The following is a 27,599-nucleotide window of genomic DNA, read 5'->3' on the forward strand; positions in this document are numbered from 1 at the left end:
AAGAACTAGAAAGGTGAGGCTCACGGAGCCATTTATTGCTCCGCCCTTCAATGTGTTTATCAACCAGGTTGGCACAATAAACCTTAACTATCTCAGGCCTCCCTCAACACAAGAACACTCTGTACTAATAACCTGGCACTCCGTGATGCTCACCTTCCCGACACGATCACTGAAGACAAAATGGGTGCATAAGCAAGTGTGGTGAAGAAAGCTGGTGGTGCCCAACTATCAAAAGATATAGCATCTGGGGTCTTAAAGGCTTGAACATAAACAAGCGGCCATCTAACTGGGAAGCAACAAGCCCACATAGAAGAAACACACTACCTGTGTGATAATGAGGTATCAATGGGATCAGGTATCAGGCATCACAAGGCCCAGAACACATAATCGTATCAATGTGAACGACGGGGCCAGAAGGGCGAATAGAGATCCAAAGCCCATGTGTAGACAATTGGACATCCCCTTACAGAAGGGTCAGAAGGAAGAGACGAGCCAGCAAGGGTGCAGTATAACACTGATGAAACAAACAACATTCCTCTAGTTTTTAATGCTTCCTCCCCCCCCCCCCCCCCCCCCACTATCATGACCCCAATTCTACCTTACAAATCTGGCTAGACCAGAGCATATACACAGGTACAGGTAAGAGCTCTCGACACAGGGAATCCAAGACAGATAAATCCCTCAGGAACAATAATGGGAGTAGCGATACCATGAAGGTAGGGGGAAGGTGGGAGGAGAAAGGAGGAACTGATTTCACAATGATCGATGTATAACCAACCGCCACCCACCAAGGGGGATGAACAACAGAAAAGTGGGTGAGGCGAGACAGTAGTCAGTGTAAGATATGAAAATAATAAATTATAAATTATCAAGGGTTCGTGAGGGAGGGAGGAAAAAAATAAGGAGCTGATTGATATCAAGGACTCAAGGAGAAAAAAAGTGTTTTGAAAAGGATGATAGCAACATATGTACAAATGTGCTTGACACAATGGATGTATGGATTCTTATAAGAACTGTGAGAGCCCCCAATCAATGATTAATATATATGTATACATATATATATTCCAGCTGCAAGCTGCAATCCATGAATTGTTGCTTTGTACAAATTAATCTCTTAATTAATTGGGCTCTGTTTACACTGAGCATGGGGATTGGTGCTAGGGGAAATTTTCCAGTATCAATTCTTACAAGTGCAGATCTTTGCCTGTCAGATTCAAACCTGCCATATGAATGCAAGGGAAGCATTGAGGTAGTAAACATGGTGGTTCTGGGTCCCCTTTCACCGGACATCAACTAAGCTAGGTGTCCCACCCAAAGTCCAGTGAATGTCATTTCTCAAAGGCTTTATCTAGCCCCCAAACGCAGCTCCAACCCAGGCTTGGCATGTCTGCCTTCACCATTTCTCTCTTTTCCATTCCCAAAGCCCTAACATGAGAAGTCTTTACCATTCAAGTCCTTGAACTTGTACAAAGCGACCTTGAAAAAAGACAAGGTATTTTTGTTTGTCTGGCTCCAAAGTGAAGATCAGAAAAGTTCCTTTTAATTATGTTCTCCACAGAATTGCTACCTGGGTGTGTATGCAGATATTATTGTTCCCATTCCCACACGGAATGATTGACAGAAGTGCAAGTGTCTTTTCCCTCATCTCCATCTGATCACCATCATTAACATCACCACCATGCTCTTGGATGAAGATTCAATTACTATCTTTATGAAGAACAGCCCTGAGACATTATGGGAATTGTTAACAACACCTACATCAACTCCACTCGCTGCCATCTAGTCGATGCCAACTCACAGCAGTCCTATAGGGCAGGGTAGAAGTGGGAGTTTCCAAGACTGTAAATGTTTATGGGAGTAGAAAGTCCTGTCTTTTCCCCAATAACATTGACATAAGACCAATAATAATGATACTGGTCATAAAATATTAGTCACCTTTAGGAGAGAACTAGACCAAACATATTTCATAAAATAAGTTAGTTAATCCTTGTAAATTGAGGCTCAGAGAGGTGATGTAACTTCTCCAAGATCACATAGCTAATATGAGTGAGAACAGTAATCAAACCTTGTTCCAATGGAAGAGCCCACACTTTGGACACCCTATACTATTCTCCATAAGAAACAATAATTTCACCCGACTACAGACGACTTTTGCCATTCTCTTCTGAGCAGTTTTAGAACATTCACAGCATTCTTGAGTGAGGAAGCAGGGACACTGGTCTTAGCCTTTTCAAGGTGAGCAGATGGTGCAGCAGAGAAACCAATTGGCATTCTTGTGGTCTTAGAGGAAGTGAATAACTGAGCAGGGCTGTTGATGGAGAGACCTTAAGCTCTTGCTTATAAATTTGACTTTGATTTAAGAGGCAGCTGGGAGCCACTGTGAATTCTCACTGGTGCTTGCTGAATCCAGAGTGGGTTTGAGCTGGATTAATACCACTGTCCTTTGTGTAGAAAAATGCTGCTGCTGATAATAAACAGGTTTGCAGAGGTTGGTATAAAGGACCAGTGTTGCCTAATAGTCCCTTCTCTATTTCAAACACTTGATTGACTCTCCTTAGGCCTACAGATCAGCTTACTGTCCAGTCTATAATATGGAGAAAAAAAACCCCTTCTGCCTCTTAGAATGTAGATAGCTCAAGAAGCCCTTTAGCTGCTACCCCACTCCTCCATTACTGATAAACAGGGGAAGGGAGGAAGCCTTGCAAAGGTGCTCTAAATTTATTCACCTCACCATTTTCTCTGGAGTTCACCAATTCTCTCATGAGAAGGCCCAACAAAACCCTGCAGTGAAATGAAAGAAGCACATACACACACACACACACACACACACACACACAATCCAATCAGCCTAAGACTCCAGCAAGAGTTTTTTGTCATTTGGGGATTGATTGCAAACTTTATCTTCTAGTTTTAGGTTGTCCATTTTTCAGCTACAGGAAAAGATCTTTGCACCTGTTGTGAAGTACCGTCTATGACTGAAGACAGACACTGACACACACACAAATATAGTATCAGCCCAATTTTAGCATCATGTGCTGTGGAAGCAAGCATGTGTACATATAAGGTATCATCCAAGATTAGCATGCATCTTGATTAATTAAACAGTGCCCTATGTAGGAAGAGTTCTGAGGGGCCATTTAGTAAAACCCTCCATCCTGCTCCTCATCCCCTGGCGGTAGATGTTCAGAGCGTCTGTACACCGACAATCTGCTCTGATAGGCCATAACCTTGAAAAATCCTACACAGCAGTTCTCTTCTGCCCACACAGTGTCTTGGTAGATGGCAACTAAAAACAACAGCATGTTGAGACACCAAGCTTTGGGCACCTTTAGTTACAAATTATTATTTACTAATTTTAAGAGGCAGCTAATATCTCTACCCAACTCTTTTAACCACGAATCTAGAATATGATGAAATCCATTCCATTCCACCTCCACCCACCACAGTAGCTTCTAGCCTGGTGCCAGACTTTGTTCCTCTGGAGTCACTCAGATCAAGGGAGTTCTTGTCCCATCCAGGCCCGCCAGGCTACTAAGGCTGGGCCTCTGTAAGCCCACTGCAGTACCATCACTTTGCTTGCCAAAAGCTATTAGATGCAGCAGGTAAGCAAGCTGTTGGGTAAATGCATTGAGATTCTGAGAGGCACCAGTCTAGGTAAGGCAGAAATAGGCTCTAACTTAATAATCTGCTCATCACATAAAGTAAGAGACACTCTGACTTATTCAAAGACACCGTGGGCGGTGCAGAGGATGAATAAGCATGATTCACTGCCACTCTGGCACCCGGGGCAGGAAGAATAATAAAATCCCCCAAATTGTAGCCGCCTGAGTAGTAAATTAAGAGATCTGGGGCTCAGCTAGACTCTAGACATCAATGTTACCATGGCAATAAAGGGCCCCAGTGTTCAGCAGCTCTTACAGAGCAGGCACCTAATAGGCTAGTCTAAATCACGGCTAAAGCTCAAGGGGCTAGCAAAAAAGACCAATTAGCATATCCATTCATTAGAGGTCTCTGCACACTTCTTCTCTTAATTCCAATTAGTTGTTTGTTTGAAGCAACATCTCTTGCCTGCCTTATACTCATTAGTGCCTTTTAGCTGCTGGAAATAGGCTTGAATCTCCATGAGGACCTCACAATTTCCCAAGCCTTCCTTTTCCCCCCTTGGAGTCTAGGCTTATACGGTCGCAAAACCATGACCCTCAGTCCCTCGAAACAAGAGCATCCCTCACTGTACTCCACAGATGGAAACTCTGCTCAGGAATGTGTTGCGCTAAGGATTCTTCCTGGAACCCAGTGAAGTAGGGATCTGGGGCTATTATCTGGATCATTCAGGTCAAGGAAACCTTCTGGCATCAACCAGTAAGCCTGCTGGCTATGCCTGTTGGCCACTACTCAGAAGCTAGCTGTTTAGGCGGGGGTGGACTTTGGCTGCTTGGGACTAGACTGGCATCGTCAAAGTCGGGCAGTAGTTGTTCCAGCTTGAAGGACTGCCCTTGAAGATCCAGCCCAAGTCCCGCCTATTCTAGAAAGCCTTCCCTGAGCACTGCAGCCTCAAGTGAGTTCTCCCTCCTCCACACACTTCAGAGGGGTCACCTATGCTGGGTAGCATTCATGGACAGCCTCAGGCCAGACCACTTGGAGCTTCCTCACCCATGACTTCAGAGTCTATAGGGTCACTGATACTGGAAGGGCCTGGGGTTCTAGAGGACACAGAATAATGCCTGTGTGAATCCAACAACAATCCTTATTTATATTTTGAGCTCTTTATTGTGGTTTGGGTAAAAGTTAGAGAGCAGATTAGTTTCCATTCAATAATTTAGTCATGTTTTGTTTCGTGACTTTGGTTGCAATCCTCTCAAAGCGACAGCACTCTTCCTACTTCCTCCCTGGGTTCTCTGTTCTGACTCATCCTTCTTTCCTGCCCCTTCCTGCCTTCTGAGCTTTGTTTTGGGGGCAAATACTGCCTTTTGGTCTTGGATAGTTAGTGGTTCTGAGGAGCATATTCCTCTCTGCCATTATTATTCACTTTACAGGCCTGTTTATAAGGAGCTCTAGTGGTCTAGTGGCTTATGAGTTGGGCTGCTAATGACAAGGCCAGTGGTTCAAACCCATCAGCTGTTCTGAGGGAGAAAGATGAGGCTGTCTGCGCTTGTAAAGATTTACAACCTCAAAACCCCACAGGAGCAGTTCCACTAGGTTCTATAGGGCTGTCCTGAGTCAGAAACAACTCGTGGCAGGGATATTTTGTTGTTTTTAACCTATTGTTGTTTGAACAGACCAATATGTCTGTTCTTTTTTTTTTAGAAAAATTATTTAAATTTTTGTTCTATGTATTTTTTCCCCTCTGATTCTGTCCAGGAACTTCTATTGTGATCCTGGTCCAATCCATCTTTGGTAGTGGTTAACCAGGTACCATCTAGTTCCTCTGGTCTCAGGGTAGTGAAGGTTGTGGGTTCACACGGTCCTTTGGACTAATTGAACAACCCATTCTTTTTCTGTATTTATCTTTTTTATTGTGAATTAAGTGAACATGTACAGAGCAGATCATCAGTTTTACGATTTAATAATTTATACACGTTTTCTCAACTCATTTATTGCAAAGCCCGCAATGTACCGTCACTTATTCCACTGTCTGCCTCTGGTACCTGTTGCCATTCCTCCTTATTTTCTAACCTTCAGAACTTGGTCCTTGGGTAAGTGTCCTTTTAATCTTACACTGCTGCTTATTCTACTATACCGGTGAGTTCAGTTCCAGACCTACAGGGTGATTAAGGGCTATAGTTTGTTTTACATTTTTTCTTCCACCGTATCCAAGACCTTTTACATATGATTTTTCTCAGCTCCAAGAAGTTGATGGTGGCAACTGGGCACCATCTAGTTCTTCTGGTCTCAAGTGAAAACAACTCTTAAACTCTGTTGTAGGTGGCTCCCAACAGGGGCATTACTAGGGTTGGTGTCACACTGTTTGGTAACGCATGTTACTACCCCTGTCCCCATGGACCTCCTCCTGAACCAGACCATACAGAATCCTTAGTAATGTTCATTATCAATATTAATCATCAAATAAAAAACCAACCTCATTGCCATCGAGTTGACACTGACTCATAGAGACCCTATACGGCAGGATAGAACTGCCTCTGTGAGTTTCTGAGACTCTAGCTCCTTATGAGAGCAGAAAGCCTGGTCTTTCTCCAAATCATTGAATTCTATGTGATAGATAAAAGGGAGTGTCAAAAATACTATGTGGTAGATACAAGGGAGCTGTAAACAATTCCACTATCTTTCCATTTCTGTTTTCCATGAACTCTTTAAAGCCTCTCTTGCAGAGTTGTAAATTGCTGAAATGTAATATTTCTTAGATTACATGGATATTGTTTTGTAAAATCTTTCTACATTGAATTTCAGAACATTATTAATGACTGAGTGGAAACCTTAATTTTTTTCTCCTGCTTTTCCTTTAAATACTACTTTATTCTTAAAAGCTTGTTGATATAGGTTCTCACAAATATGAACTACCACAATATTGTATCCAAAACACCAGGAAATTTGATAAAATCGGTGACTGTAAAAACACCGGCATCGATGACAACAACAGCGCGTGCTTATAGTGTGTGCAGAGAACACCACATTTCAAAGTGTGGTTGTAACTGGGCAAGAATGACCGCTCTGGCTAGCTACATGAAAACAGACAGACAGACAGACTCATGGCCATTGAGTTGTTTTCAACTCAGAACTGCCCGCCTGTGGGTTTCTGAGACTGTCACTCTTCACGCCAGTAGAAAGCCTCATCTTTCTCCTGTAGAGCACCTGGTGGTTTTAAAAAACTGTCCTTGGAGTTGCAGCGCAACCCATAATCCATTATGTATTAGAAGCTGCAAAACATAAATTAGCATTGAATTTTAGCTTATCCATATATTGATGCATAGAAGCTGGGTTTACACCAGAAAGGCTTTTGTTATTGTAACTTCTGTTATTGTAACTTTTGTTATTGTAACTCATCTCCGGTTTGTGTTTATAAAAGTTAATAGCTTCTGCTAAAACACTACACAGTTTATAGAGAGTTATTTTGGTGTCATCCCCTCAGACAGTATTACCCAGTGACGTCTGCATCCCTCTGCACCCGTCTAGTGATGCCACTTCCTCCCAGAACCTCCCTAAAAAATGAGTTAATCCCTGAGCAAGGAGCGTAGGCAACTGCTCCTTGCTAGCTCTGGGGCACACTAAGCCCCTGCTCCAGAACTGTAGAAATGGCCTACAGGACCAGCATGCTAGAATCAAAGATTCTCTGGAAGGTGCTGCCGTTTCCTCCTCTCACTGAGAGCAAGAGGACCCAGACCCGAAAGAATGTTTCTGTCCCCAGTTCCCACTGTCAACAAACATGTGGCTTCACTAGAGTAAGCAACCAGGACAACAGGTTTCTAGAAGCAGCTGCTGATACCTGTGCCCCAAACTACAAAATCTTACTGCCTTCAAGTTGATTCCGACTCATAGTAACCCTGTAGCACAGAGTGGAACTGCCCCTGTGGGGTTTCCAAGACTGTCAATCTTTTTGGTAGCACAAAGCCTCATCTTTCTTCTGAGGAGCGGCTGGTGATTTCAAACTGCTGACCTTGCAGTTAGCAGCCTAACACATAACCCATTATACCACCAAGGCCCCTGTGTCCAGGACTAGACATAAAGTTGTAGAAACTGTATTATTCGCCTTTAAGCCTGCACTCAAATTCGAATCTCCCCTTTCACAGTTCCCTCTGACTTTAGTAACTCCTTCTTCATGGGCATCTCCACTGACCACTTATTGTTTTGCTTCAAAATCGGCAGACATGATTTCTCCTTAACTGAAATCTTCTGAGTGTGAACTCATATCCTATGGGATTTGGTTATTTTATCCAACCCAACAGCTGGCGTTCCAGAAGGCAGCCTGGGCTAGAGTACAGTCCATTGCAAATGTATTACGTATATAGCAAGCCTTCAGCTACCCAGAACCTAAGGAATGGGAGACCCCGAAGAAAGGCATTTTTCTTTGTTATTTGAGCTACATGACATCACTGTTTGGGCCCTTTGGTCCTCCCACTCTTGATTTTTAAAATGCTGCTAAAATGACCATCCTTGCTTTTCTGCCTTTGCAAGACAAGGCCAGCGAAGCTATCCTTTCTTTGTTTTCTGAGATGCTCAAGGGCCTCAGGGTTTTCATACTTAATAGCAGGAATCATGCCAAAGACTGGCTTGGAGAAGGTGGAAGAAAGAGAGCTCCATATCTATTGAGACAAGATCATTGGCTGGAATGTTTGGAACTTTTATTAAAACCCCAAGAAGCCTTTTTCTCTTTACATAAGGAGAGGAGGGAGACTGTTCAAGAGTCCTGATCAGGAATGGTCCAGGAAACAAAATCTTTATTTACAGTTAGCCACAAGTGATGCCATTTTCCATCAGAATAGCCTAGACTTGGAGTTATGCATGAATGTACCTATCTCAGCGATTGTCCTCAATTATGAATATGCCCACAATTGCCACCTCTGCAACATGCCCAGCTACGGGGGTGTACTGGGAGTGGTGCAGGGTGGCCTGGGAAGGGAGGGTCACCAGCTCCACCTGGGGCTCTTAGCCACCCAGCCTGCTGTTGAGTGGACCAAAGAGACTGAAATTGCTAAATGATATTTTGGCTGTTTAAACTCATTTTTCTCTTGCTGTACCCCACATTGGCTTCAGGAGTTATATATGTCTGGAAAACTGACACTGCAAAGTTCTGGCTTGTCCCCTGCCCTGATGCTAAGTGATAAATATAGATCTCAACCACTACAGAAATTTGGCCAGGGTTCCAAGGGGTGTGTGTGTGTGTGAGAGGGGCAGTGACTGATGGCCACTCTGACATGCGAGCTAGAAAAAGTTTTCTTTATGTCTCAGACTTTCTTTGGGTGGGGGAAGGTGGGGTGGGGGGAGTTAAATGTGGTCCTCACCTCAAAAACCGGGAAGCATAATCCCCATTTTAAGAGGCTCATAGATTGACACGAATAAGAAATATTTGGTGCTCGGTGTGTGTGGGGGGGTGGGGTGGAGAGGATAGAGCAAAGAGAATCCTTCCCAACACCCTGGATTCTTTTGCATGAGATCAGCCTTATGAAAAAAGCAAGTTATTCCTAGCCATCTCTCCTCACCCCAACTCCCACCCAAGCCCTACCCTCTGGACACACTCAGATCCAACTCACAATTGAGAAAACAAAATCAAACAAACACAACGTAAGATTTCCATTGGGTCCATTGTATCTCAGGCACTGGAGAAGGGCAGAGGGTGGGAAGAGACATGAAAATGCAGGGGGTGAGTTACTCATCCTTGTGACCCAGAACGTCACCCCCTCTCTGTAATGATGAGCTTGCTTTTCCATAAGGGCTTTCCCTTGATTCAGGGAAGGGGCCAACCAATGAGAGAGGGGCATGTTAGATTATTTTGGGGAAGGGCTCATGCCAGGAGGGTTCACTTTTACTAGGCGCCAAGTGTCCCCAGCAGCCAGTGTCTCCTGTACCAGCAGAAGTTCCAGAACTCTCAGCCACTTGTCTGCCTCTGCTAAGTTTCTGTCCACCGAGCAGCCATGAGAAGGCAACTCCGCTCCAGAAGGGCTCCGACCTTGCCTCATGGTTATCACTACAGACTCGTAAGTCTCAGGGAGCACACCATTTCGCTCCCCCTTTTTATTGGGGGTGGGGTGGGGTCTGTGTAAGTTTGGGTGTTTTTTCTTGTGCTGAGCATGAATTGTGAAGTTGATGGAAACTCAAGCTTCAAGAGGGCGGAAAGGCTCCCAGCACCGTAGAGCACCCCAAGTTGCTGGAGGGAAACCTTCTTTGTGGGAAACAAAGAGAAGGGGAAGAGCTCAGAGAAGAAGAGGTTTTCTAAAGAGTTTTGTGGAAGCACAGACTTTGAACAGAAATTATAGTCTGGGATGAGGGGCTCCGTTCTGATAGCAAGAAATTTAACCAGCTGTCTCAGCCCCTTTGGGTGGTAGCTTCTTAGGAACCCAGCAGAATTTCTGACCTCTCGCTACAATCATAGAAACTAAGGAGTGACTTGTAAGGTCATGGAGGAGCCAACGTGAGAATGCAAGTCTTTTTACTTCCATCGCGTGCTCTTTTCATGACACTGTGCAGTATGCAACCCCCCACCCCCATTTTCACCACCCATTGCCATCTTGCCTGCTGCCCAAGCCTACCCAATATATCCCCCACCCCCACCCCCATCCACAGAATGCAATACAATTTTTTTCTGTTTTATCCAAAAGTTTCTTTCTTTTTCTTTTTTTAAAATCATTTTTTTGACATCCATTGTGTCAAGCACATTTGTACATTTGTTGCCATCATCATTCTCAAAACATCCCAAAGTTTGTTAACCTTGATTTGGCTATATTTGGCTATATTTCATTCATCAATGCCACTCTAACACTTTCAATATTGGTGGTGATGGGAGTGGGGCAGGGCATAGGCTGAAACATCCCTCAGAGATTATGTATGTACTCAGGGATTTAAGTCAAGACTATCGACAGTCAAGACAGGAAAATCCAAATTCTTCTCATCATATAACAACCTACAAAGGACCTCGCTGAGCTTTCCAGCTACAATGTGGACACTTTTTCTTTTGACACTCCCAAAGTTTCTCCCCGCTCACAAAGTAATCACCCTCTGTGGGCCTTTTAATGATTCCTTCCGTGACTTCTTTGCCATGGACTGTTTCTAAAGCGTGTATACTTTCAATTGCCAGTTGGCTTGGCTTTAAAGGCGTCAGGGGAACTTGCTTCTTAAGGGGCGTACTGGAGCAAATTAACCCGAAATTCTTTGATGCCGTGTATAATGACTGTGCTCATTTATCTTTAAAAATTAACCAACCGATCAAATATTTACATGGTGCTACTCGATGCCGGGCATAAATGTGTCCTTTGGGTCCTATTGTTTATATGTTTCCTTATGGGTTTATATCTATTTGAATCCTTGAAACGGAACCACCCTCTACTCTTCAAGACTCTTCCCTATTAGGGCAACGTGATGCACCCAGCACACTTACATACACATGAGAACAGCGCCACTTTAGGAAACTGACAAAAATAGGATGTGGGGGGATGTGGGGGGATGTTCTCCATACCAAAGGATTCCCTACTGGATTTCATTAGAAGGTGGTATGCAAAGTACATTTTCCATAGGATTTAATTAAAGAAGAGCACGATTCTTTTTGTTTTTTAAGGAAGGCAGCTCTTGCACAACATGAGATTCACCTGCTTCTGGGCAGGGTGTGAACTGTTGGGGAAATTAACTCTGAGAAGATTCACTCTCCTAGAATGGCAAAGGGGAGCCCTGGTGGCATCGTGGGTTATACAGTGGGCTACTAACCACAAGGTTAGATGTTCAAAACCACCAGTTGCTCCGTGGGAGAAAGATGGTGCTTTCTAATCCCATAAAGAGTTGCAGTCTCAGAAACCCATGCGGGCAATTCTAGCCTGTGCTAGAGGGTTGCTTTGAGTCAGAATCAGCTTGATGACAGTGAGTGTTTGAGAATGGCAAGACGTTAATAACGTGTTTAATGGAGTTATCCTGAGAGCTCATATCTGGGGCAGAGGTGACAGGTGAGCATGTGAAATGAAAAGGAAAAAAATGAAGTTGTTTAGAAAATATAAAGAGAGTAAAGGATGAACTGTTACACTTCAAATGCTCTGCACTTCTTAATTGCAGTAGGTTCTGTGGGGGCCATGATGACTACTCTCCAGACTCCACATGACCGCTGGAATCAGGGTGACATGCCCTATCAGAACATTTCCCAGAGTCTCAGCTCAGGCTTTAAGTCAGACAGTTTTCATTGACATTTGTTCGGTACCCACTGGGTTCTTAGATCTGGACTTCACCCCGTGGAGGTCCATCAAAGGGTTAGAAATTAGTTTGTGAAGTCAAACATGTACCTAGGGTCACACACAAGTAAAGGTGATATAATAACCTGTATTCACACTTTCAACAATAAATGACAGGGTTTAGTGCAAGCCTTACACTGTGAACCCATGTCCCTGTGAGACATCCTTGGTTGTAAGAGCCTCCAGTCTCTTGGGAAACACAGTCAAACACATTAGTCTGTTTTATAAATGGACTAAATCACATCTAATTACCTGCACTCCATGTGACTGAGGAAGAAAGAAGAAAAACTCATCATTGTCCAGGATATTAAGACATTGAGATTTGGAGATTGTCAACTCTATCACGAATATGCTGTGTAGTTCTGGCTAAGTTGTGTCCCCTTTCTGGGCCTCAGTTGGACAAGCAGATCTAAAGGTCCCTTTCAGTTCTGATATATGTAATATAAAGCTGTAAATGTGAGCGAATGCTGAAACAGTTTGAGAATGCTTAGAATCAAGAATGAGATAGTTGCTGAGACACAGAGTGGAGCCTGGTAATTCTGTATCCTGGATTCTGAACAATCTAGTTTACTGAAGCCCCCACCAAACACAGGATTGCCAGCTGAGTGCCCTCTAAGTGGCCTTTGAGGAATCGGGCAGGGCGAGGGCGGCACAGAGCCCCTGGTCCTATCATTTGACACATCCAGCCCCCAACAGGTGCAGAGGCCCTGCCGCTCTTCAGACTTGGACAGCAGAGAGAAGAGAGGGTGACTTCATTTTCTCCTGCTGCAGTGAGCCTTGGCAGACCCCCAAAAAGCGCAAAGATCCAACTCTCCAGACTGTGGTTGGGAGGCATTTGAAAGACCACTTGATGTTTGAGGTTGTCTTTTATTTCGTTTGTTACATTTCCGTAGACACACTCAGAGTTTACAATAACCGTGGTGATCAATTTAAAAGTATGTGCTGAGCACTTACTACATGCCTAGTTGTTGTTGTTTTTGCCTAGGGTGCAGGAGGAGACTAATGAAGTATCTGTTGGAGGTCCCAGCCCTTAAGGTGGTCTGTCCAACCAGCTAAAGGTAGGGGGAGTATCCAGCTAAGGCAACACTCAGGAAAGCTGCAAATTATTCCGCATATCGTGTTTCTTTGGGGAAGGTACCCTTAAGTTTTGAGGAAGGGTACAGTGGCTTGCCTTTCCTCCTGACCCGGGCTATTTTTAAACACAACTTGGGATGGTGAGGGTTGGCAGCTGAAAGGTTACTGGGTGTTTGGATGAAACCAGCTTAGACTTGTTTCCATCACGGAAACAAGTGTCTATAACGACTCCATCCTCCACAGTTGAGCTCAGCTCTGCCCTGACAGGAAAGGTAAAGTTAAGGAGGGGGTCAAGGTCCCCCCAAACCAAAACCAAACCCAAGGAAACTCAGGGCTATCGGGTTGATTCAGACTCAGAGAGACCTTCTAGGACTGTGCCTGTGGGTTGCTGAGGCTGTAATCTTTATGGGAACAGAAACTTCCTTTTCCTCCTATGGAGTAGCTGGTGGGTTTTGAACTTTTGACCTTGCAGTTAGCAGCCCAATGGGCAACCCACTACACCACCAGGGTTCCTTGGTCAAGGTCCCAGGAGAGGGGAATGACATGAGCAGTCCTGGGGAAAGAGAAGAGCCCAAATACCAAAGCAGAGAATAAACAGTGTGCTTCCATGGAACAAAAATGAAGGCAAAATTGGTCATAAAAAGGAGATGGCCCCCAAAAGAACAAAGGGAAGGAACGCCTGCTTCTGTAACAATGGGTATCTTCTGGGGAAGTAGAAACTGGTAATATGTCCAAATACCGAGTCTGTTTCCATTGATGTTGTGGCTGCTGGGGTGGCTCCATTGGAAAGAGTTCTCAAAAAGAAGGTTGTGATTTGTCACTATTCCAGGATGACCAGGATGAAGTGAACCAGAACTACTTGGCGGATGAAGAGGAGGAAGCAGAGGAAGAAGCTCGGATGATGGGAGTACCCAATTTGGAAAAGGAGGAGGAGGAGGATTTGGTGGAGGAGGAGAAAGAAGAGAAAGAGGTGGTGCAAAATGAGGAAGAAGAAGGTCAGGGACAGCCAATGGGCAACACCTGGTGGCAGAAATTGCAGCTCATAAATGAATACCTGTGGGATCCAGAACAAAGAAGGTCTCTGGCCCTAACAGGTCAGAGTTGCAGTAAGTCCCAGTTGTCCCAATGTCCCAGTTGGTGTCCTTTGCTTTTGGTTCGGTCTCCAGGGTCCCTTTTTCATACGCTGGATGGGCTTGTCTGCAAACTTCTCTTAGCATTTCCTCCAAAGGGACCAGTGCCTAGGGACATGCCATCACTCTGGGCTGATCCCATCAGAACAATCTCGAAGAGAGAGATCAGATTGAATTGTGTGGCTCAAATCCACTGGACGCAACATTGGTTACAGAATGCATTGAGTTGGCAAAGCACAAAATTTATGTGTAAGACTCAGCCTCAGGACCTTGGACCCGTCGTGTATACTCCTAGAGCCTCAATTTCCTCACCTGCCAAATGAGGGGAAATAATATCTGCCTTGCCTTTCTCACGGGATTAGTGTGAGGCTCCAACAAGATGATAACAATCATCAAGTTGCGAGTACTATGCAGACGACTATTTCTAGGACATGAGACTCTGGTCTCTGTCTACCCAGCCAAGGATTTGCAGAGCCTCATCACTTTGACTGCTAATGGCAATAAAGGAGAGTCAGGAGACCCATCCTTGGCCCCAGCTTTGTGGGTGCTTCTCTGTTCTGTGGGGGAGAAATAGGAATTTAATTTAAGGGGACCGTCGGTAGAGATGAAGACGGAGACTCCCATTGTTTGACCAGTGGCAGACTGATGTTCCTTCATATTGCCTCTTTGTCCCACATGCCGCAACCACTTTTCTGTCACCGCTTCCCAAGCACCCCCTCCCCAGGGTTCTGCACACCTTTTATAAAGTACAAATGTGGAACCTTTCTCCTCAGGAGAGTTAGCCTGGGGTAGAATTTACACTTGTCCCACACTCGGCATAGTCCCAAAGAAGAGCAGCTGCTGGTTAGGCAGTTCATCTGCAGAAAAAAATGAAAAAAGAGAGGGCATTATGGATGAAATAAGAATCAACTGAGTGCCAAGGGTCTAAAAGTTGATGGTTGAGCCTTTTCAAGGTCCCTTTGGCTGAGGACTCTGTCCCTCATGATTTATGCTCCTAATTTGGCTCAGCTAGGGTGAAAGAGCCAGGCCAGCTTCCTGGAATTAGGAAGAGCAGGTGTTGGGCTCTAACCAACACCCACCTCCTTTCCCTCCTCCCCAGTTCCCAGCCCCACCCCTGTCCGTCCCTTCACTTGCAAGTGGAACAAATGGACCATTCAAGGGACATTCTGCCATTCTGGAAGCTGAGACAAATGTTAGGCACCTATTGGGGCTTGCAAATAGGGGCAGCTGTTTTTCCCTTGCCTAAAGATGACTAGAAAAACCAGGCCTGCTGAAAATGCACATGTCACTGTGAAAGGGTGAACTATATGTTAACCCCTAAACAGCTAGTCATTTGGAATTTCACCAGATGAGTGGAGGTGATCTGAATTGCTCCTGTGGAAGACAATAAGTGAGAATGGGCAGGGTTGGGCTCAGTATCCTGGAAGAATATGGCAGTAGGAACAGTGAGCAATAGGCCATGACCAGGCCACTCGGTAATAAGTCTAAGGAGAGCCCAGGAAGCTTCTTCTGTTGGGTTGTCCCTAGACAAAGGGCAAAAAGTGATATCAGTGCCTAGTCTGCCAAGGATCTACATTTCTGCCCCTTTGCCGGCGAGCTAGTTGCCCATTTGGTCACTTTACTATAACCCCGTCTTAACTTGGACATCAATGTAGCCAACAAATTTCTCCAGCCTGTTATTATACTCTGGGTTTTCCTTTTGGTAGCTGGGCAACCCCCCTTTTTAGGCCCTCTATGTTATTTCACTGACAAGAGCCACGTGAGCCAGTAATATTATTATCCCCACTTTACAGATGCAGAAACTGAGGTTTAGAACGAGGAGCTTCTCTAAGGTCACACAGTGAATAAGTGGTAGTGTCGGGATTTCCAATCCAGGTTGGATGAACACTGCAGCTCATTCTCATACTAGGACACGAGATGGGCTGGGGTGCTTTGGTGGGAGTGCTGAAGAGCCAGGAGCATTGGTACCTAGGTGTCTATTCAAGCCCAGGTTGGATATTGCAGGAAGGACCCTTGGATGTCCTATGAGATGGAACCAAATACAACTTGGATCTTTGGAACAGACAGAGTGGGAGGGATCCATGGGTTCAGATGGAGACAGTGCAGGATTTTGCCTGGGGGCTGGCTGAGGTGGTGAATCCTTCACAGGTTCCAGGGCGCCCCTTCCTAGGTGAGGCTGCAGGGACTCACTGTTAGTGCCATTCTCCTGGCCACAGTTTCCTGGCGACACATCCTGAGCAAGGAAGGAGCTGTCTCCAAGTAAACCTATCCATATTCCATTGTTTTCCCTTCACCCATGAAACGGAATCTTCCAGCCCCTCAAGATGGCCCCAGCTGTTGCTTCATTCTCAGGATGGGGAGGAGGGAGGAGGAATGTAGGAGGAGGCACAGGAGCATTCGGATAGCCAGTGGGCAGTAGCCAAGTATCACAGGCACGCAAGCGCTGCTGTGTCTTCTCTAGAGGCTCCATTGGATCAATAGGTTGGTGGTCCAGTTCCGCTTTAGTTCATCTGCTAAAAAAGCAAAGGGCTAGTTCCATTTCCAGGTGGATTACTAAGCATTTCTCCCCTCCTTACCCAACTTCATTTCTGGTGAATTTCATTTGGTTCATGGTTCAATGAAAAATATTTGGATTCCGTTTGGGCAACAGCAATGTTATGCGGTTTGTTCGAGATTCTAGTTCATGATGCCGTTCAAATTTGCAGTTCACTGATGTGAGCCGGAGCCTGGTACGGTTGCCTGACAGGGCCCCAAGGAGGATTTGAAAGGAACGGCTCAGAAGACATCTCAGACACACTCACCTCACTTGGTACTGACTAATCCTGGAGAGCCACACAACCTTGTTTCTGCACCTAGAGCAATACCAGTACTCCTAACAACAATACCAGGAGCAATGGCTGCCACTGATAAACTGCGGACTATGTGCTAGGCTCTATGCTGTGCTGCTCCTGTGCATTAACCAGCCCTAGGATGAAAGTGCTGTTGTTGCTCTCATTTTATAGCTGAGGACCTGAAGACCCAGAGAGGAGAACGGAATGGCCGAGATTAGTAAACCTGAATTCTAGGACTTGTGGGCCATTCAGATAAGGAAATGAAAAAGTGCTGGCCCTATATCCATTGAACCTGTGAGGAACCCGAGGTCGAGGAAGGTTCTGTAACCCACTCAGGCCTGCACCATTGACTCCTTCTCCTCGCTGCCCTGTGGTGTGTTAGCATCCTTTTAGAAAAGCAGGACCACTGCAATCTGGCTAACGATGAAGAAGGTGTGGAATCAGTAGGGTCGCATTTCATTCTGCCTTGATTAGAAGGAAGTCCAGTGGAAATTAAGAAGAACTTTGAATTATAGACTGAGTGAAGAGAAGCATTTTTCCCTCCCTTGTAAAAATATCTAATCATCCGGACCAAGTGGCTAGGGTTCCTCAGGACACCTGCTTTAATGAAGAGTGAAGAACGATTTGTACTTAGGACATCAACCAGTGCCCAGAGGATTCATAAGCACTTTGCCTTCAGTAATACTTTAAATGGCGCTCCCCTGTCATCTTGGTCATGGTCCTCATTTGCTCAGCAAGCCCTTCCACCGGAGATGCTGTAAAAGGAAACTGCAGTTAGACCCCCTGACACAATCCTCACCAGTTCCACGTAGGTGAAATTGGAATGAGCAAGGGCATACTGAATCAGGGGAGTAAGATTTACCCATGCCTCCCCTCAAAAAGTCATCTCACGTGTTTGGGTTGGTGCATGAGTTCCAGTGCTAGGGTGGGGGAGGCAGGGCTTGCTGGCAAACACAGACCACTGTCATCTATGGTTGCTCTGCAGGCCTCATCTTGATCCTTTACTTCCTCTTCTATGCCTCTCTGGCCGCTGTGATAACCATCTGCATGTATACACTCCTTCTGGCCATCAGTCCTTATATGCCGACCTTCAGTGAGAGGGTGAAGCCTCCTGGTGAGTGCCCAGATGTCCTGCATTGTCAGAACTCCCTGGACATATATCTGCTTGCACAGCATGTTCAACCTCAATTAACTTTGGCTTTCTCAATAATGGCTTAGGGATTCAATTATTAAGAGTAAAAGTAAAACAGTACTTGGCATATTATGGTCCTTTTCATTTTGATTGCCTTGGGGGTGGGGCTGGGGGTTTCATGGGAAGTATACAAAAAAAAATCCAAAGAATGGGTTAATATAGCCAAGCCTGTTTTCGTTGCCAGGAATTATGATCAGACCCTTCGCCCATAGCCTTAACTTCAACTTCAACGTTTCTGAACCTGACACTTGGCAGCATTACGTGATTAGCCTAAATGGTTTTCTCCAGGGTAAGTGCCTCAGATTGGTGGGAAGCTTCTTTTGAAAGGGGAGCAAAGGGAATTCAAAACTCACCTGGCCCAGAAGTCCCACCCAGCCCATCATGGTTTTTCTTTACCTTGCAGCCCCTTAGCACCTGTAGATACAATCGGAACTGCTCTAGTCAATGACTTAGTCTAGTCTAGCCTTTAAAACAAACAAGCCAATTCAGTGTGACTATAATAGGTTCTTTCAAGAGCCCTGGTGGAGTCGTGGGTTTTGTGTTGGGCTGCTAACCAAAGTCACTCCACCAGCTATTCCAAGAGAGAAAGATGGGGCAGTCTGCTCCCATAAAGTTAGAGTCTCAGAAAGCCACAGGGGCAGTTCGACTCTGTTCTATAGAGTCGCAATGAGTTAGAAAACAATTTGATGGCAGGAAGGTGGGTTTTGTTTTTATTTTTGAAGGTTTCCCTCTCTGGCACCATCAGATACTGTTTCAGGAATAAATGAATGGCTTTGTGGAAGGCTTCTGCTTGGTGAAAATTGTGGTAGGAGCCTACCCACTGCCTTTGAGTCAATTCCAATTTGCACTGACCCTATAGGACAGAGTAGAACTGCTCCCTAGGGTTTCTGAGGCTGTCAACCTTTAGAGAGGCAGACAGCCTCCTCTTTCTCCCTTGCAAGGACTGCTGAGTTAAAATCGCCAGCCTTTCCATTAGCAACTGACTGCTTAACCTACAGTACCATTAGGGTTCCCTGACAGTAGTTGAAGTAAGCTAAAGCCAGGGCAGCTGGATTCTATATTTAGCCAGCTAGCAAACAGAAGCCCTGGTGGGTTTTAGCATTGAGGCAACTATGAGGGGGGCTATCCAAAAGTTATGGAGCAATTCCACTCTTTCACTTCCTTTTTTTTTTGGTTGAACTGTCTAATGCTTACCAGACAGCACCACCAGGGATCCATGAATTGGGAGGACAGCAGTCTCCCATCATGTGCCAGAAAGTGTCACATCCATGTGGATATGAATGCCATTTACCTGCAACCCTTGGCGGTACAGTCTATTGCCCCTTTTAACAAATGGGAGGAGTTGAGACGCGGAGAGGGCAAGTAACTTGATTAGTTCCCCAGCAACGCAACTAGTACGTCCATGCTCCTGACACGTTTGCTACTCAAAGTGTGAACCAGGGACGAACAGCACGAGCACTGCCTAGATTGGAGCTGTTAGAAATGCAGAGTCTCAGGCCTTGCCCCAGAGCTACTGAATCAAGAACTGCATTTCCACGAGCTCCACAGTGATGTGCAGGCACTCTGAAGCTGGACTCACTGCTGGTGTCACTGAGCTGGAAAGTCAAGGGCAGTTCTACCCTGTCCTATAGGGTCGCTGGCAGTTGGAATCGACTTGATGGCAGTGAGGCAATGAGCTAAAGCTTGAAGGTACTGCTTTATCTAAGTCCAGGTTACTACCACATGGCCAAACCCCAAACCAAACCAGGTACCATTGAGTCGATTCTGACCCATGCTGACCCCATGTGTGCAGAGTAGAGATGCTCCATAGGGTTTTCAGAAGCTGATCACCAGGCCTTTCTTCTGAGGCCTTGTTGGTCTAGTTTAACCACTAACCTTTCAGTTAGTAATGGAGTGCCAAACACCACCCAGGCACTTCTGCCATCTGACCTGGGGTTAGAAATTCAGCCCTGGTGGTGTTTGGGGGTTACGAGTCAGGCTGCTAATCTCAAAGTCATCAGTTGAGAACTACCAGCCACTCCTCAGGAGAAGATGAAGCTTTCTACTCTCATAAAAAGCCACAGTCTTGGAAACCCACAGGGGAGATTCAACTCTGTCCTATAGGGTGAATATGAGGAGGCCCGGTGGTTTATGGTTAGGAGTTGGGCTGCAAATCTGATCAGTCAGCAGTTCAAAACTACCAGCAGCTCCTCAGAAGAAAGACTGGGCTTTCTACTCCTATAAACAGTTACAGTCTTGGAAGCCCACAGGGGGTCACTATGATCTGGTATTCAGTTGACGCCAATGAGAGATAGGGTCACTGTGAATTGACTTGGTGACAGTGAGTTAAGAATAATGCCTACTGTTATTTCAGCCCCGGAATCAGCACCTGTAAAAACAAGGCGGCTAGAATCTTTCTGAGTTCAGATAGTTCTATTTGTAGCAAAAAAGAAAGAGAAAAAAAGACTGTTTGGGACATCATAGCCAACCCAATGTTTTCTTTTGAATTACGTGTGGATGAATACAAATAGATGGAGAAGCTAGGAGTTGGAGAAATACTAATCTGACCTAATGTGGGGAGGAGCATTTAGGCAAAGCATTGGGATTTTAGCTCCCCGATATAGATAATATGTCCTGCTAAAAAGCAACACCCCCCCCCAAAATAGACATGCCAGAGTATCAGTGTCATCCTAGGAGGACTGAGATATTGCAATAAGGGTGATGCCCATGCCACCTTATTTTTAATGGGACTACCTCAAGAAAAACAGTGAGTACATGATTCTATCTATTTAGAAAGTTATAATGTGAGCACACTTCTTGTTCTAAAATGAAAATATTAAAACAAAATCTTGAACTGAATGTAGTTTTCGCCAAAGGAAAAATAAAAGCATAGTCCTAACTGAGATAGATTTCAAATTCCCTGTTGCTTCCATGTCAAACCCAAGCCTCCACCTGCCTAAGTGAGGATCCAGCAGCAGTGTGTTTGGAGGCTGGCTTCTAGTGGGTCATAAGTGGACAATCACCTCTGAAAGACTGAGCTACTTAAAACATGAGCACATGGAGGTTAGGGTCCAATTGCACCCCATCACTTAGATCCAAATTGGAAATCCTGAGGTAATGTCCCAAGCCCTGTTCTGCAGCACCTGGTAACCCAAAGTGTCAGTTGACAGTCACGTTTAGCTCCCATCTTGATGAATGTACCCTGGGCCCATGTAAAGGGACACTAGCCCTGGGTGCTTCAAGCCTCAGCGTAGACAACTTCACTCTCTCTCTCTCTCAGTGAAGAGGAGCCAGGGTTTGTTGTGGGCTTCTGTCTTTCACCTCCCGTTTCTATTTTGCAGTGCTCCCTCTCTAAAGAAAGAGGAGCTGGCTTCTCTCCTCCTCCTTAGCCCTCTTTCTCCCGTTTAACAGCTCACACGTCCCCACTCTCTTGTATCATGTGCTTCCTATTGACCAAGAAAGGGAACTGGGTTCTAGGCTGAACTTAAGCTCCACCCCTTTATATCTACCATGCCTCGGCAGGATTTGGTTCATTTCCCCAAATCTACCCTCTATGTGCTGATTCCTCTCTCATAAGTCACAGGGTTTATTATCTCTAAAAAAGAAATCAAGGGAAATGTCTCAGGCATTGAACAAATGTCCCAGAAATGAATACCCAGATGTTCTGAGAGAATGAGAAGCAGGGGGCAGCAAGGGTGACTCGCCAAGAAAGGTTTCTGGAGGGATGCTGTTGATGAAGAGTCTTGGGTACTTGACCCCAGGGGTCAGGATGGGCTGGATGGGCTAGCAGAGGTCTGCAAGAAAGCTGGAGAGAGGAAGCCTTACAGGGAAAACTTCTGGAAACACACCTGTCCTCTGTAGTACCTGTCTAACATGACCCTTTGGCACTCCCACACACTCTAGGCTATAATGACAGCCTTCAAGAGGAAATGAATGTAGATTGTCCACCCGGGCAGTACTTCCTCCAAGATGGCGATGAAGATGAAGACAAGAAAGCCTGCCAATTTAAACGGTCATTTCTGAAGAACTGCTCTGGTCTTGAGGACCCTACTTTTGGCTACTCTACTGGTCGGCCCTGCATCCTTCTAAAGATGAACCGGGTACGTTACCCCTTGATCCTCTGGTAGTGAGAAGAGGGGGAGCTGCATAGGAGGGTTCCGGCCACTCTGCTCCTGTTGGACTGTCGTCACACACCACAGGCATGGCCATTTTGACTAACAGTAATACAAACAACCCGACAAAGCGAGCAAGCAGTAATCACCTCTTCTCCCTGCACACAGCTGTGGGTGGGAGCAGGGGCTGTTTTCCTAGTCTAAAACCGGTAGTTTCCTTTTCTCCTGCTATACCTTACCAGGCATGTCCCTCTTGAAGTCAGAAAGTTATCTCCATCTTTAGAAACATCTCGTAGCAGTTTCTACTGTGAATGAACGGATGTTCCGACAACAAACAGGAGGAAGCTGGGCTTCACAGTTCTGAGGCTCTTTTGCAGTCTCTGCTTTTTGGTAACACTTCCGAGGGGAGCAAAATAGACAAAGCCCACGCATGAGAAAGGGTGACTCAAGGGGGATTTAGCAAAAATCCACTTGGACTGTCAAGCGTTTTTGTTTTGTTTTTTGTAAACAAATAAACACTGTTTTTCTTTTGATAGATTGTAGGCTTTCGTCCTGAACTTGGAGATCCTGTGAAGGTTTCCTGCAAAGTTCAGGTAAAGTGGCTTTGGGGAGTAAGCATAGTTAGCACAACTGTTTTCATGTAAATACTCGACACAAGACCGGTGGGCTAGAAGTTAAAGAACGGCTTACTCTTATTAACGAGACTGCCCGTTAGTGCCTTTAGGCCTCCTTATTCCCATAAAGCTGTGTGTGTGTGTGTGTGTGTGTGTGTGTGTGTGTGTTATGATTTATACCCGGGAAGGCCAAAGACTGAGCCTCTGCTAAGGTTCACAGCCAGGCCCAACAGCATGCCAAGTCATTAATTGTGATTCTGTTTACACTTTTGCTTTTAGCTCTAATGACTTGTTTCTTTGAACTGAACAAATGGCTTTCATTAGAGTCATTAGTCCCTGCTTTTAAAATGGAATTTGCTGCAATGACCAGTGGCCCTGGGTGTTGCAATAACAAAAGACTATAACAGAAATACAAACAGAACTTCATTAATATGCTAATTAACTGTCCTGGGAGGGACCATTAACTCCTATCTCATCTGCACCCATTAGCTCCTTTGTAGGAAAAACCCCTAAATCTTGAGTTTGCTTCTTAAATGGGCAGTAGCTGTCAACCCACAGGTGCAGTTCAACCATGTCCTATAGGGTCACTATGAGGCAACATCGACTCGATGGCAGTGAGTTTAGGTATTTTATTTATTTTTTTTGAGCCTTCTCCTGTGTGAGTTGATGTCATCACAGCAGTCCTGAACATGTGTGAGGCCAGGTAGAGCCATTGCTAGGAGCAGAAATACAGCTCACAACTCCAGTGCTCAGAGTGGCAGATCAGAAGAGGACCAAAAGAGGCAATTATTCAGTCAGTTTTTCACATTCAGCAACTAGTTATTGGCCGCTTATTATATGCCAAGCATTTTGCTAGGTGTTGAGGGTTCAAAGATAAAGAGGACCTGAACACTGGCATCAAGAAAATCAAGTCAAACAGAAAGAAAGAACATCAAGTGTTACGATGAAAGGTGCCATGTAAAAGGCGATGTGGGCAGTAGGAGGGAAAGATCAGTTCTGCCTGAGAGGCAGCGATGCTGAAGATTAATTCTGCCAGGCTGTTGTGCCAGGTGGAGATAATAGGAAGGGCATTCATTTGGTTTCCATGTCTACATATGACACACATGTGAGATGTGACTGCAAACTGGTAGAGTGGAATCCATAGGCCGTACACACACACACACACACACAGAAATGCTGTTGTTTTTTAGACTATATAAACAAAATATAAAGACCAACTCAGTCTGTAACTGGCATATCAATTGGCTAGAATCCTGCAAGCACTTCCCTAATGGAAGCTATTCATTTATCAGCTTACATCAAACCTTGCTGAGAACTGTTGGTGGTTTTTTTCAAAAGAAATATTAAGAGTTTCTTAAATGATGTGTGGATTACCTGCCAATAAAACTGCTTTTTAGAAGATGAAAAGAAATATTAAAAGTCTATAAAAAAGAGCCCTGATGGCATAGTGGGTCACACAATGAGCTAATTACTGCAAGATGAACAGTGTGAACCCACCAGTTTCTCCCAAGGTGAATAGATGAGGCTGTTTACTCCCATAAAGATGTGCAACCTTGGAAACCCACAGGGGCCCTTCTACAGTAGGTTGCTATGAGATGGAAGAGATTCGATGGCAGGGGGTTTGGTTCTGGTAGGTGATTCTATAACAATAAATATGTAGGTCAAATTCACACCCCACTATGGAAATCAAGTGCAGGAAGAGATAAACTGAAAAAAACAAGCAAACAAACAAAACCTCACTGCTCAAGCAACCCTACTGGACAGAGTAGAACTGCCACGTTAGGTTTCTGAGGCTGTAAATCTTTGTGGGGATAAAGAGCCTCTTCTTTCTCCCGAAGAGTGACTTGTGAATCTGAACTGCTGACCTTGCAGTGAACAGTTCAATGTGTAACCCACTACTACACCAGGGTCCCTGCAGGAGGAGACCATTCTAGAATAAATGGTTTATTCTAGGAAGGATTAAAGCATATTGACAGAAGTTATCACATTATCCTAGTGAATAATTTGCCAGTAAAAACAACAACAAAACACACTACCATTGAGTCAATTCCAACTAATATGGACCCTATAAGAGAGTTCAAAACCGACTCTGGGTATTTCTGAGGCTGTCCGTCTCTACGGAGCAGAAGGCCTCATTTTTCTCCGATGGAGCAACTGGTAGTTTTGAACTGCTGAAGCCTGATGTGTAACTCACTATGCCACCAGGACTCCAAAATTTTCTATCAGTGACGTACTATTTGTCCCTATTAACGTCCCTAAACAAAAATCAAACCTGTTGCCGCTGAGTCGATTCAGACTCACGGTGATCCCATGTGCTACAGAATAGAACTGTTCCATACAGTGTTCAATGGCTGTGATCTTAACAGAAGCAGATCGCCTGGCCTTTCTTCTGCAGTACTGCCAGGTGGGGTTTGAACTTCTAAGCTCTCAGTTAGAAATCGAGCACATAACTATTTGCCCCAGCTAAGACCTCTGTGATTTAGGACAAGGCTAATATGCATGATCTCGTATATTAAGAGGAGACTGTTGACTTCCATCCTTTCTGTTACTGAGCTCTCTGTCCCTTATGCTTCTGTCTCTACAAACTGAAATTGATGGCCACAGAGAATAAGGTCAGAGATACGGGTTTAGGTGAGCTGGCGGTAGGGAATGACCCTGGACAGCAGGTCCCTGTGCACCTGGTATGCAGTGAGCAAGTTGTGGAGATTTACTAAGCTTGCCCCAGGTTATAGCTGCCTCACCCACAAAGTCCAAGACGGAGGACCAGGACCAGCTTGAGTCCTCACAGGGGTGCTGGAAGGGTGGGCGCTCGTTAGGGAGAGAGCATTAGGGACTATAAGCCCTGGGAACCTTTTTGTCTGAGCCCTTCAAGGAGACCGCCTAGAGCCACCCTGAACACCTTTGACCTCCTTTCTGTTCTTCACCATGAAGAGCCATCCCACAGACCCCTCTGGAAATACTCCTCTGAAGATAGGGCAGGCAAACTGGGCTCTATCCTGCTCTCAGGATCTTTGTAGGCCACACAGCGCTTTCATCTGGGGCACAGATTCCAAACCACTCAGTCAACCAATATCCCACTTATCCTTGTTTTTCTTACAGACAGGGGATGAAAATGACATCCGATCCATCAATTACTACCCAGAGTCGGCTTCTTTTGACCTCCGCTACTACCCTTACTATGGCAAGCTGACTCATGTAAGCCTGTGTGTCCCCCTCAATCATCATGTAAGTCTGTATTCCTTCCAGGCTGGCAGTCAGCGGGGGCTCAGAGACAACAGGAAGGCTCTAGGACCTGTGGGAATTAGGAAGCAGCAAGGAGGAACAAAGGAGTGAATGGCCTTCTGGCCATGACCAGGGGCTCCTTCTACCCCTTTACTACAACAGTCTCTTAGTCCCCAGTTGGAAAGAATCCAAAGATAGACTTTGGCTGTAATGCCTTCAATTTACAGGTAGGGAAATTGAGGCTCAATGAAAGGAAGTGACTTGCGCTTAGTCACATAACTGATTAATGGGAGAACCGACTACTGGCCTGGTACTCAGTTATGCCTCACTATCATATTTCTCTCATTTGGAGCCTTGGGGTAGTAAGGGATTCATCTCCAGCACAGAGAGTCAATCAATATCAGTTCTGGCTTGCTTCATGGTCTGATAGCCAGAAAATCATATCACGCTGAATCAGAATTAAGTTTCCCTACAGTAACTTGTAACGTGTACTTTCTTGGATTTCACAGATAGAGAGAGCATGCCAGTTGCTTAGCCATTTGTGACTTGGCGTCGTGGTATTTATTCAGATCCCTTTGTGGACATTAAAACTATCCTGTACTGAATGGCCAATTGAGTCCATCCTCCCCTCACCTCCCCTCCCTGTCTGCCCCACCCTCCCCACCCTCCCCACACTTAGAATCTATTGTTCTTCCACCTACAGGTTAACTACACTTCCCCCCTGGTGGCAATGCATTTTACAGATGTGGTGAAGAACCAAGCTGTGCCCGTGCAGTGCCAGCTGAAGGGCAAAAGCATTATAAATGATGTCATCAATGATCGTTTTGTGGGGAGGGTGATCTTTACCCTGAACATAGAAACCTAAGGACTTCAGGGGCCCAGTTCTACCAGTTCTGTGTCTCTCGTTTTTTCATGTTATCTCTGGTAGCACCTGAATTTTCTTTCCTCAATCAGGACACAGCCAGATGGAAACCTAAGACAACATATCATCGTTCCTTGTTTTTTGACATGTGTGCAAAACGCAATTGTGAGTGCTGCTTGATTTTATTTCAAGGTAGTCTCTCCTGATGACAAATGGATTATATTCATTTCCTTTCCCTGCACTTCAAATGAAAACCCACTCTTGCTGCTAGACTTCTCACTGTAATGTCAACATAAGCACTGAAAATTTTCACAATCATCTGGAAGAAGAACTATGGTGATTACACACCCACCCTGTTTTCTAGATGTTTCTTGTTTTCAGAGGCGAGCTCCCTCGCCACCAAGTTGATCGTGTACCTCTTTTAAAATGAGGTTCAATAAGACTAACACAGACTCAGCATCCCTAGGGAACTCTATACACAGGTGGGTTTGAAAAACTCTCTGCCTGACTCCAAAGAACTGAGTCTTCCCACAGGGAGCTTACCAAACTGATTCTAAAACTGGGTTATCTTCAAATGGGACAGAACGCAGTGCTCTCTGGATATTGTTCTGGCATAGAAATGAAAACATTCTCTGACTATTGTGGGTGGTGGGTCGCATTGCTCTTGGGGAGAATACCAATCCTAAGGATGTGATTGATGAATT

General features: G+C 45.2%; 1 protein-coding gene across 2 annotated transcripts; it reads left to right on the forward strand.

Moving 5' to 3' along the window:
* Positions 1-9,584: 9,584 nt before the first annotated feature.
* On the forward strand, positions 9,585-26,898 carry ATP1B4 (ATPase Na+/K+ transporting family member beta 4). Of its 2 annotated transcripts, none has more exons than XM_004713043.2 (8): positions 9,585-9,647; positions 13,783-14,059; positions 17,900-18,028; positions 18,291-18,395; positions 21,989-22,185; positions 22,734-22,790; positions 25,911-26,006; positions 26,737-26,898. In XM_004713043.2, the coding sequence occupies exons 1-8, from the start codon at positions 9,585-9,587 to the stop codon at positions 26,896-26,898; spliced, it is 1,086 nt and encodes a 361-aa protein (XP_004713100.1). The 2 variants fall into 2 exon arrangements, with proteins under 2 accessions (XP_004713100.1, XP_004713101.1); XM_004713044.1 differs by having other exon boundaries at positions 13,783-14,047.
* Positions 26,899-27,599: the final 701 nt, after the last annotated feature.

This window comes from Echinops telfairi, unplaced genomic scaffold (genome assembly GCF_000313985.2).
Source record: "Echinops telfairi isolate 266 unplaced genomic scaffold, ASM31398v2 ScPeMD7_6080;HRSCAF=6971, whole genome shotgun sequence".
Taxonomy (NCBI): Eukaryota; Metazoa; Chordata; class Mammalia; order Afrosoricida; family Tenrecidae; genus Echinops; species Echinops telfairi.